The sequence below is a fragment of the Dendrobates tinctorius genome, unplaced genomic scaffold (genome assembly GCF_039654945.1).
Source record: "Dendrobates tinctorius isolate UK_male_01 unplaced genomic scaffold, ASM3965494v1 ptg000296l, whole genome shotgun sequence".
In the NCBI taxonomy this organism is placed as follows: Eukaryota; Metazoa; Chordata; class Amphibia; order Anura; family Dendrobatidae; genus Dendrobates; species Dendrobates tinctorius.
Genome location: NW_027361963.1, coordinates 1928668 through 1940994, shown reverse-complemented (window position 1 = coordinate 1940994; position 12327 = coordinate 1928668). Strand labels below are relative to the sequence as shown.

The 12327-nt window shown below is 47.8% G+C and overlaps 1 protein-coding gene across 1 annotated transcript in view; it reads right to left on the bottom strand.

Annotated features, from left to right (window-relative positions):
• The window catches only part of LOC141073083 (uncharacterized), a 70502-nt gene extending 58524 nt beyond the window's left edge, over nt 1–11978 (bottom strand). Inside the window, exons 1-3 of the mRNA XM_073560412.1 lie at nt 11861–11978; nt 10829–10976; nt 10331–10510 (exon numbers count right to left, since the gene is read on the bottom strand). Coding sequence (XP_073416513.1) covers nt 10331–10510; nt 10829–10906 — 258 coding nt within the window. The 5' untranslated portion in view covers nt 10907–10976; nt 11861–11978. The remainder of the gene's footprint in view (nt 1–10330; nt 10511–10828; nt 10977–11860) is intronic.
• Nucleotides 11979–12327: the final 349 nt, after the last annotated feature.

The window sequence follows — 12327 nt, the reverse complement described above, 5'->3', positions numbered from 1 at the left end:
TGGCTTGGCACATGAATTGTATAATGAAGGTTATGTGGACATTGAACAGCAAGTGAATTCTGATTGTTTCTGTTACTGTTATGTTGAAGAAGGAAAAATTGTCTATTATTATGGCAAAGACGGAATGTATTGTGGTTCAAGAAAGTGACTGTGGTGTGAGAATGTGATTGATTAAAGAAGGAACTGAGATTAATGAGAGAATGTGTCAGACAGTCGGATAGTTAAAAGTGATGATTTGAAACAAGAGGTTTCCCTGCTAGATGATAAGGTCCCTACCCAGGAAATCCCTTAACCCTAAGGCACCAATGTATCCTGGACTACCAAAACTCAGTATGCCCCCACCCTATGATCCTGCCGGGTGGATCTGTGCTGTATGCGGAGTTACTAATCCTCAGTGGAGAGAGGTCTGTTATAATTTGTTATAATTGTGGCACAAGAAGACCGAGAGTTGCAGCCCCCACCTCTGCTAACGGCACCTATTATCATCCACCGCTAGCCTTAGTCCCCGTTATTGCTAGTGGTTATGAGTAGCCACCCCTTCCATTTACCAGCTCCAGGGGAAAAAAAAAAAAAAAAAGTTTTCAGACTTTAAGCCCTTCCTGACATCCGACGTACTATCCCGTCCACGGTACCCGAGCCCGTATGACCGTGGACGCGATAGTACGTCTACCGCGATCAGCGGCGCCCACGTGGTGAGCCCTGCTGATAGCGGCCGGGTGTCAGCTGATTATCACAGCTGACACCCGGCACAATGTGTCAGGGGCGGTCTCGGACCGCCCCCGACACGTTAACCCCTTGCACACCGCGATCAAACACGATCGCGGTGTACCGGGGGTTAAAGGGAAGCATCGGCAGGGAGGGGGCTCCCTCCGTGCTTCCCTGAGCCCCCCACGGCAGCGCAATGTGCAGCGCTGCTGCGGGGGGCTCCTTTCCTCCAGGCCCCCGAATCCAAGATGGCGACGGGGGCCTTCGGGGGCCTGAGGAAGCTGGCTTCCTCAGTGCCTGCAAAGCGCAGGCATGAGGAAGTCTTCTTCAATGCCTGTGACAGATTGCTGATCTGTCACAGTGATCTGTGATGTGACAGATCAGCGATCTGTCACAGAACAGTGATGTCCCACCTGGGACTATTTAATAAAGTAAAAAAAAAAATAAAAAAAAGTGTAAAAATAATTAAAAAAAAATCGCCAAATATATTAGAAAAAAAAAAAAATATTCCCCCAATAAATACATTTTTTGGAAATAATAAAAAAAAAACAATAAAAGTACACATATTAGGTATCGCCGCGTCCGTAACGACCCGCCCTATAAAACTGTCCCATTAGTTAACCCCTTTAGCGAACCCCTTAAAAAATAAAAATAAAAAACGAAGCAAAAAATAATGATTTATCATACCGCCAAACAAAAAGTGTAATAACGCGCGATCAAAAAGACGCATATAAATATCCATGGTACCGCTGAAAACGTCATCTTGTCCCGCAAAAAACGAGCCGCCACACAGCATCATCAGTGAAAAAATAAAAAAGTTATAGCTCGCTGAATAAAGCGATGCAAAAATAATTATTTTTTATATAAAATAGTTTTCATTGCATAAAACCGACAAAAACATAAAAAAACGACATAAATGAGGTATCGCTGTAACCGTACTGACCCGAAGAATAAAACTGCTTTATCAATTTTACCGCACGCGGAACGGTGTAAACGCACCCCCCCCAAAAGAAATTCATGAAACGCTGGTTTTTGTTCATTCTGCGTCCCAAAAATCGGAATAAAAAGCGATCAAAAAATTCCACGTGCCCAAAAATGGCACCAATAAAAACGTCAACTTGTCCCGCAAAAAATAAGACCTCACATGACTCTGTGGGTCAAAATACGGAAAAATTATAGCTCTCAATATGTGGTGATGCAAAAACTATTTTTACAATAAAAAGCGTCTTTTAGCGTGTGACAGCCGCCAAATATAAAAACCGCCATAAATAGTAAATCAAACCCCCAGTTATCACCCCCTTAGTTAGGGAAAAATAATAAAATAAAAAAAATGTATTTATTTCCATTTTTCCATTAGGGTTAGGGCTAGGGTTAGGGGCGTGTTGGGGTTCGGGTTGGAGTTAGAATTGGGGGTTTCCACTGTTTGGGCACATCAGGGGCTCTCCAAATGCAACATGGCGTCTGATCTCAATTCCAGCCAATTCAGAGTTGAAAAAGTCAAATGGTGCTCCTTCCCTTCCAAGCTCTGCTATGCGCCCAAACAGTGTTTTACCCCCACATGTAGGGTATCAGCCTACTCAGGACAAATTGCAAAACAATTTTTGGGGTCCAATTTCTCCTGTTACCCTTAGGAAAATAAAAAATTGGGGGCAAAAATATCATTTTTGTGGAAAAAAATGATTTTTTTATTTTCACGTCCGAGTGTTATAAACTTCTGTGAAGCACTTGGGGGTTCAAAGTGCTCACCACACATCTAGATAAGTTCCGTGGGGGGTCTAGTGTCCAAAATTGGGTCACTTGTGGGGAGTTTCAATAGTTTAGGTACATCAGGGGCTCTCCAAACGCACATGACACCCGCAGACCATTCCATCAAAGTCTGCATTCCAAAACGTCACTGCTTCCCTTCCGAGCCCCGACGTGTGTCCATACAGTAGTTTTCTCCCACATATGGGGTGTCAGCGTACTCAGGACAAATTGGACAACAACTTTTGGGGGTCCAATTTCTCCTGTTACCCTTGGGAAAATGAAAAAATTGGGGACTAATTGATCATGGTTGTGGAAAAAAATACGATTTTTTTATTTTCATGCCCGGGCATTATAAACTTCTGTGAAGCCCTTGGGGGTTCAAAGCGCTCACCACACACATTTAGATAAGTTCCTTAGGGGGTCTCGTTTCCAAAATGGTGTCATTTGTGGGTGGTTTCCACTGTTTAGGTACATTAGGGGCTCTCCAAAGGCAACATGACACCCGCAGACCATTCCATCAAAGTCTGCATTCCAAAACGTCACTACTTCCCTTCCGAGCCCCGACGTGTGCCCATACAGTAGTTTTCTCCCACATATGGGGTATCAGCATACTCAGGACAAATTGGACAACAACTTTTGGGGTCCAATTTCTCCTGGTACCCTTGGGAAAATAAAAAAATGGTGACTAAAAGATCATGTTTGTGGAAAAAATACGAATTTTTTATTTTCACGCCCGGGCGTTGTAAACTTCTGTGAAGCACTGGGGGGGTCAATGTGCTCACCACACATCTAGATAAGTTCCTTAGGGGGTCTAGTTTCCAAAATGGTGTCATTTGTGGGGGGGTTCCACTGTTTTGGTACATCAGGAGTTTTCCAAACGCGACATGGTGTCCGATCTCAATTCCAGCCAAAAACGTCAAATGGCGCTGCTTCCCTTCCGAGCTCTGCCATGCGCCCAAATAGTGGTTTACCCCCACATGTGGGGTATCAGCGTACTCAGGACAAATTGCACAATAACTTTAAGGGTCCTGTTACCCTTGGAAAAATAAGAATTGAGGGTGAAAAGATCATTTTTGTGGAAAAAATATGATTTTTTAATTGTATGGCTTTGTGTTATAAACTTCTGTGAAGCCCATGGGGGTTCAAAGTTCTCACCACACATCTAGATAAGTTCCTTAGGGGGTCTAGTTTCCAAAATGGTGTCATTTGTGGGGGGTTTCCACTGTTTTGGTACATCAGGAGTTTTCCAAACGCGACATGGTGTCCGATCTCAATTCCAGCCAAAAACGTTAAATGGCGCTGCTTCCCTTCCGAGCTCTGCCATGCTCCCAAATAGTGGTTTACCCCCACATGTGGGGTATCAGCGTACTCAGGACAAATTGCACAATAACTTTTAGGGTCCTGTTACCCTTGGAAAAATAAGAATTGAGGGTGAAAAGATCATTTTTGTGGAAAAAATATGATTTTTTAATTGTATGGCTTTATGTTATAAACTTCTGTGAAGCCCATGGGGGTTCAAAGTTCTCACCACACATCTAGATAAGTTCCTTAGGGGGTCTAGTTTCCAAAATGGTGTCATTTGTGGGGGGTTTCCACTGTTTTGGTACATCAGGGGTTTTCCAAACGCGACATGGTGTCCGATCTCAATTCCAGCCAAAAACGTCAAATGGCGCTGCTTCCCTTCCGAGCTCTGCCATGCGCCCAAATAGTGGTTTACCCCCACATGTGGGGTATCAGCGTACTCAGGACAAATTGCACAATAACTTTTAGGGTCCTGTTACCCTTGGGAAAATAAAAATTGGGGTGAAAAGATCATTTTTGTGGAAAAACTTATAAACTTCTGTAAAGCCCTTGTGGGTTCAAAGTTCTCACCACATATCTAGATAAGTTCCTTGGGGGGTCTAGTTTCCAAAATGGGGTCACTTGTAGGGGGTTTCCACTGTTTAGGTACATCAGGGACTCTCCAAACGTGACATGGCGTCCAATCTGAATTCCAGCCAATTTTGCATTGAAAAAGTCAAACGGCGCTCCTTCCATTCTGAGCTCTGCCATGCGCCGAAACAGTCGTTCCCCACCACATATCAGGTATCTGCGTACTCAGGACAAATTGCACAATAACTTTTGCAGTTCAATTTCTCCTGTTACCCTTGGTAAAATAAAAAAAATTGAACCTGAAGTATTTTTTTTATGAAAAAAAGTTAGATGTTCATTTTTTTTTAAATATTCAAAAAAATTCCTGTGACGCACCTAAAGGGTTAATAAACTTCTTGAATGTGGTTTTGAGCACCTTAAGGGGTGCAGTTTTTAGAATGGTGTCACTTTTGGGTATTTTCTATCATATAGACCCCTCAAAGTGGCTTCAAATGTGATGTGGTCCTAAAAATAAAATGGTGTTGTAAAAATGAGAAATCGCTGGTCAACTTTTAACCCTTATAACTTCCTAACAAAAAAAAATGTTTGTTCCAAAATTGTGCTGATGTAAAGTAAACATGTGGGAAATGTTAGTTATCAAGTTTTTTGTGTGCCGTATCTCTGTGATTTAAGGGCAAAAAAATTCAAAGTTGGAAAATTGCGAAATTTTCAAAATTTTCGCCAAATTTCCGTTTTTCTCACAAATAAAAGCAAGTTATTTGAATGAAATTTTACCACTAACATGAAGTACAATATGTCACGAGAAAACAATGTCAGAATCACCGGGATCCATGGAAGCGTTCCAGAGTTATGACCTCATAAAGGTACAGTGGTCAGAATTGTAAAAATTGGCCCGGTCATGAACGTGCAAACCACCCTTGGGGGTGAAGGGGTTAACCTGCTCTGTTCAGGAGAGAGAGAAAAAAAAGAGCAAACAGCAGCCTCTAGCCCCCACCGCAGCTGCGAGCACACAGTGTGCCCTTCAGCCCACACAGCAAACTCTGGCCCCCCCTTCCTCGACTTCAGCTAGTGGGAACCCTGCACCTCAGCCCCTCCCTGCTAATTCTCGTTACTACTCAGTTTGTAATCTCTCTCATATGTCCTGTAAATTTACTAGGGGTAGATTAATTATCACAGTTCCGCTAATCCACAAGGGGCACAAAACAGTCCCAACCAGTTTTCAAAAAAAAAAAAAATATGAGCGAGTGTCTTTTGCCATTTCTGCCACTGTTAGCCTCCTTAAAGCATCTGGCAGCACTGAACTGTCGGGTTTCGGCCTCGAAACTTCAGTTCTGCCTTGGTCAAGTGATATTCTTGGGTCACTGTCTCCTTCAGGGTGCCAGACACCTCACAGAAGAAAGAATAATAGCTGCCAGGTCCCTTCCTTTCCCAAAAGATGAAGCTGAACTCCAGCGTTTTCTTGGACTATGCACTTATTGTTGTCAGTGGATACCGGATGCATCCCGCATAATGCAACCCCTTTACAACGCCTTGAAAGACGGTATAATGAACTATAAGGAAAGATGGCAGTGATGAGGATTACCTCCAACATGACTGTTCCCAACTTCTGACTGAAGAAACAGCTACTCCACCAAATGTCAGTGAGAACCCACTCCCAAATCCTGATCTGGTGATATACACGGATGGTTCAAGATATGCTGATGGGTTTGATAGATTCCACACGGGATACGCTGTTACCACAGAGGACACTGTAGTGCATGCAGCTGCACTCCCACCATCACAGTCAGCACAAGAAGCAGAACTCCAGGCTCTGTCTACTGCATGTATTTTGGCCAAGAACAGACAGGCTAATATCTACACGGACTCACGGTATGCATTTGGTATTGCTCACGATTTTGGGGCTCTATGGGCCAATCGAGGGTTTATTACTACTGCCGGAACCCCAGTGAAAAATGCTGAAGCTGCTAAAACCCTCATGGACTCGATCAAATTACCTACTCAGGTGCTATTATCAAAGTTAAGGCACACGGTCCTAGGAACAGTCCACAGACTGTTGGCAACACATTTGTGGATATGCAAGCAAAAGCCGCCACTCTCTTACCCGTTGAACCAACCATACCAACTATGGTGACCACACGCTCTCAGCGTAAACAGTTACAAGAAGCACTGACCCTACAAGAACCTGATGATCTACAACAGACTGAAGTTTTCTGTCGGACCCCACGAGACTGCTTAATGACGATGCAGAGAATGTCTCCAAAGGAAGAGGTGAAGCAATGGAAGACTGATGGGGCACGAATGGATAATTGTCTCTGGAAAAAGGACCAACTCGTGTGTCTCCCTAAGCAGATGTACCCTGCTATTGCCACATGGGCCTACACATCGAGGAAAGAATCAGGCCCTCGCACTGGTGCAAAAATTCTACTGGGCCCCGGTTCTCCAGTTGGCCAGAAGCATTCCCTGTTACCAACATGACTGTAAAGACCACAGCGAAGAAACTGGTGATGGAAGTTATATGCAGATATGGGGTTCCAGAAGTTGTTGAAAGTGACCAAGGCCCGGCCTTTTCTTCTCATGTGTACCAAGAAGTTCTGACAATGCTTGGATCCACTGTAGCCCTCCATACTCCGTACCACCCACAATCCAGTGGGGAAGTTGAGAGGCTGAACGGCACACTGAAGGGACAACTGACCAAAATGATGCAGGAGACTACGGCTCCATGGCCAGAGCTCCTACCCATTGTGCTATACCACATTCGTACTACCCCTACTACAAAACATGGCTTGTCCCCATATGAGATATTGTTTGGTACTAGGCCCCCAGTTGCAAATTTCCAGCCTCAGCAGTTATCAGAAGAGACTGACCGTGTTGTTCAATATGTTATTCTGCTTAGTAAAAATCTGGCTAACACCCATGCTCTAGTTTTCTTTCCCTTTCCAGATTCAGCAGAAACCAACACCTGTCATAACCTGAAGCCTGGTGATTTTGTAGTCGTGAAGAGGCATGTCAGGAAGCACAGACTAGAACCCTTGTATGACGGTCCCTATCAAGTCCTCCTCATCACCCAACAAGCCAATAGCAAATGAAGGGACATAATGTTTTGGTTTTTCGCATTTTGCATATTATTATTATTGGTAGAAGTTAAAGTTAGAAGATATTCAATGACTCAAAGATCAATACGATAAAGACAATGATCGTAATAGGGACAGTTGGTGGTCAGACACCACCTCCTTTCTCAATCCAGCCAATTGATTTAAGGGAATTGGGGGCTGGGTAGCTGGGATCTTACAAAGCTTGTTACACATTGCTGCCTGTATCCTTGTTGTATATGTGATACTAAAACTTGTTCTTTGGTGTATTTCTGTATGTATTAGGAAATTCTGCACTAAGCCAGCTAATGATGATACCAAAGGTGTCGTTGCCCCTGCTCTTCTCTGCACCGATCTCAAAAGGCTACTTGATGAAGATGTTGAAGCCAAGCACATGCCTACCTACAAAAGATCCCCACCACCGTCATCAAAAATTGTTATTCGTGAACTGCAGTATACAGGGGGGACGGGTGCGCCACGACAGCCATGACTGGTAACATGGCATCAGTCATGTGAAGACCAGTACCCCTCAAGCTGTTAGCTTGGGATAGCACCTCTGATGCTGCATATGTTAAAAAAATTTATCTAGGGGGGAATGTGAAGGGTTAATACTAAAATCAGAGCTTAAGTTTCGTTTTATCCATTCTCTGTAAGGTTTCGTTTCTCCGTTTTTGTAGCTGCAAGATAAATTTTTATAATTGGCATGGGCTGTCATGAAACCAGACTGCTCTCATCAGGTGCAAAGATAAGGGGCTCGGGGGGGTGCATTGCTCTGAATATGCCATTATACTACTTTCTACGCTATCTAGGTATGGACATATATGTAGTTTCCGGTTTTCTTGCAATATTATTGGCTTATAAAGTGAAATGCTATTGGTACTTGAGAACCTTGCATAATTAAGCAAAAGATTATAAAGGATGTGACTAAAATAAAGGGGCTTAGTGATCTGCCTCGATCCTCCCGTACAGAGACCCCAGTCTCCGTGTGGTCATTTGAGTTGCTAGTAACACTGTGGAATAATTTGGAAATCACTGGCTCAACAGTGAAGGGTTAATTTAGCCCTCCCAAAATAGCTACCTCGACAGTCCCAGCAGTCACCGCTACGATAATCACCCAGAATCCTCCAGTGCTGTATAATGTCCCAGCAGTCACCTCTCCGCTCATCACCCAGAATCCTCCAGTGCCGTCCTGTATAATGTCCCAGCAATCTCCTCTCCGCTCATCACCCAGAATCCTCCAGTGCCGTCCTGTATAATGTCCCAGCAGTCACCTCTCCGCTCATCACCCAGAATCCTCCAGTGCCGTCCTGTATAATGTCCCAGCAGTCACCTCTCCGCTCATCACCCAGAATCCTCCAGTGCCGTCCTGTATAATGTCCCAGCAGTCACCTCTCCCCTCATCACCAAGAATCCTCCAGTGCCGTCCTGTATAATGTCCCAGCAGTCACCTCTCCGCTCATCACCCAGAATCCTCCAGTGCTGTCCTGTATAATGTCCCAGCAGTCACCTCTCCCCTCATCACCCAGAATCCTCCAGTGCTGTCCTGTATAATGTCCCAGCAGTCACCTCTCCGCTCATCACCCAGAATCCTCCAGTGCCGTCCTGTATAATGTCCCAGCAGTCACCTCTCCGCTCATCACCCAGAATCCTCCAGTGCCGTCCTGTATAATGTCCCAGCAGTCACCTCTCCCCTCATCACCCAGAATCCTCCAGTGCCATCCTGTATAATGTCCCAGCAGTCACCTCTCCGCTCATCACCCAGAATCCTCCAGTGCCGTCCTGTATAATGTCCCAGCAGTCACCTCTCCGCTCATCACCCAGAATCCTCCAGTGCCGTCCTGTATAATGTCCCAGCAGTCACCTCTCCGCTCATCACCCACAATCCTCCAGTGCCGTCCTGTATAATGTCCCAGCAGTCACCTCTCCGCTCATCACCCAGAATCCTCCAGTGCCATCCTGTATAATGTCCCAGCAGTCACCTCTCCGCTCATCACCCAGAATCCTTCAGTGCCGTCCTGTATAATGTCCCAGCAGTCACCTCTCCGCTCATCACCCAGAATCCTCCAGAGCCGTCCTGTATAATGTCCCAGCAGTCACCTCTCCGCTCATCACCCAGAATCCTCCAGTGCAGTCCTGTATAATGTCCCAGCAGTCACCTCTCCGCTCATCACCCAGAATCCTCCAGTGCAGTCCTGTATAATGTCCCAGCAGTCTCCTCTCCGCTCATCACTCAGAATCCTCCAGTGCAGTCCTGTATAATGTCCCAGCAGTCACCTCTCCGCTCATCACCCACAATCCTCCAGTGCCGTCCTGTATAATGTCCCAGCAGTCACCTCTCCGCTCATCACCCAGAATCCTCCAGTGCCATCCTGTATAATGTCCCAGCAGTCACCTCTCCGCTCATCACCCAGAATCCTTCAGTGCCGTCCTGTATAATGTCCCAGCAGTCACCTCTCCGCTCATCACCCAGAATCCTCCAGAGCCGTCCTGTATAATGTCCCAGCAGTCACCTCTCCGCTCATCACCCAGAATCCTCCAGTGCAGTCCTGTATAATGTCCCAGCAGTCACCTCTCCGCTCATCACCCAGAATCCTCCAGTGCCGTCCTGTATAATGTCCCAGCAGTCACCTCTCCGCTCATCACCCAGAATCCTCCAGTGCCGTCCTGTATAATGTCCCAGCAGTCTCCTCTCCGCTCATCACCCAGAATCCTCCAGTGCCATCCTGTATAATGTCCCAGCAGTCACCTCTCCGCTCATCACCCAGAATCCTCCAGTCCTGTATAATGTCCCAGCAGTCACCTCTCCGCTCATCACCCAGAATCCTCCATTGACGACATGTATAATGTCCCAGCAGTCACCTCTCCGCTCATCACCCAGAATCCTCCAGTGTCGTCCTGTATAATGTCCCAGCAGTCACCTCTCCGCTCAGCAGCTCGATCATCTTGTTGCTGAGCTCCAGGATCTTCTTGTTCCTCTCATGTATCGGGGAGTGCGGGGGAGGCTCTGTGATGGGGCCCGGGCTCCGCCCTCCTGACTCCTGGAGATGGATGATGGGAGTCACACAGTCCCCCGGTGTCTTCCTCACTATTGTGTAATCCTGTGTATGGAGAGAGACACTTAGGGAGAAGAATTCCTTCCCGACTCCAGATCTGACAATCAGTAGAAATCCCGGGATCAATAACCGTCTCCAGTAATCTGGAGCCATAACCGGGAATATTATTACACTCCGGACAGACATCCCGGCCCCTCTACAGCTCTTACAGGGAATCCCCATGACAACTCCTCCGGGCAGAGAGCTCCACAGAATCCCTGCTCTTACAGTAAAGAATCCTTCTCTCCTATTCTGGATTTCCTCTTCCCGGTGTCGGACTCGTCACATCACACAATAAAGCTGATAGAAATGTAGAGGAGTTACCTCTCCGCTCAGCAGGGAGATGATCTCCAGGGCGCAGTGGAATAATCTCCTGGTGGTCTCATCCCTGTCCTCGTCCATCCTCGGGGGTCATTCAGGAGGAGGAGGGATGAGCACTGGATCAGCTGGAGGGATCTCGTCCTGCCGGCGTCTTCATGATGAAGGAGAAGATGGAAATCACAGGGGGCGAGAGAACGACAATCACTAAATTCTGCCCAAATATCAACAATTATCAGGAAGAATCTGGAGGAAAAGCCACAAAACTCCACCGTGGCCTCCTCCGCCGATCTGACCGCTCATTATCAGCCTTGTAGGCGGGGGATGGTCACCATGGTAACTGCACCGCCAGCTGAGGACGGTCACCGTGGTAACTACACCTCCAGCGGGGGGGACGGTCACCGTGGTAACTACACCGCCAGCGGGGGGGACGGTCACCGTGGTAACTACACTGCCAGTGGGGGACGGTCACCGTGGTAACTACACTGCCAGTGGGGGACGGTCACCGTGGTAACTACATCGCCAGTGGGGGGGACGGTCACCGTGGTAACTACACTGCCAGTGGGGGACGGTCACCGTGGTAATTACACCTCCAGCGGGGGACGGTCACTGTGGTAACTACACCTCCAGCGGAGGACGGTCACCGTGGTAACTACACCGCCAGCGGGGGACGGTCACCGTGGTAACTACACCGCCAGCGGGGGACGGTCACCGTGGTAACTCCACCGCCAGCAGGGGGACGGTCACCGTGGTAACTCCACCTCCAGCGGGGGACGGTCACCCTGGTAACTACAACGCCAGCGATAGACGGTCACCATGGTAACTACACCTCCAGCGGGGGACGGTCACCGTGGTAACTCCACCTCCAGCGGGGGCCGTGAGGTGAGGAGGAGACGCTGCACATCCCCCATACAATGCTGCCCGTCCCCAACACTGAGGAGCCGCAGTCACATGGAGCAGGAGCCTCCACAGGAACAGCTCTGATCTCCCCCACACTCTCCTCTCACAGATTCACCACAAACCCTCCTGTCATCTCACCGGAATGGCGGGAACCGGAAATCTGCTGCTGGCTGACCCCAGAGAACACGAGCTGCGCACACCCGGGACGGAGCGGCTGCACTGAGCGCGGGAGGACCTGTGGTGACGTCACCATCATGTGATCAGGGGGCGGGGCTCAGGAGAGAAGTGGTGAAGGACCTGTGGGGACGTCACCGTCATGTGATCAGGGGCGGGGCTCAGGAGAGAAGTGGTGAAGGACCTGTGGTGACGTCACCGTCATGTGATCAGGGGCGGGGCTCAGGAGAGAAGTGGTGAAGGACCTGTGGTGACGTCACCGGCATGTGATCAGGGGGCGGGGCTCAGGAGAGAAGTGGTGAAGGACCTGTGGTGACGTCACCGTCATGTGATCAGGGGGCGGGGCTCAGGAGAGAAGTGGTGAAGGACCTGTGGTGACGTCACCGTCATGTGACCAGGGGCGGGGCTCAGGAGAGAGGTGGTGAAGGAGC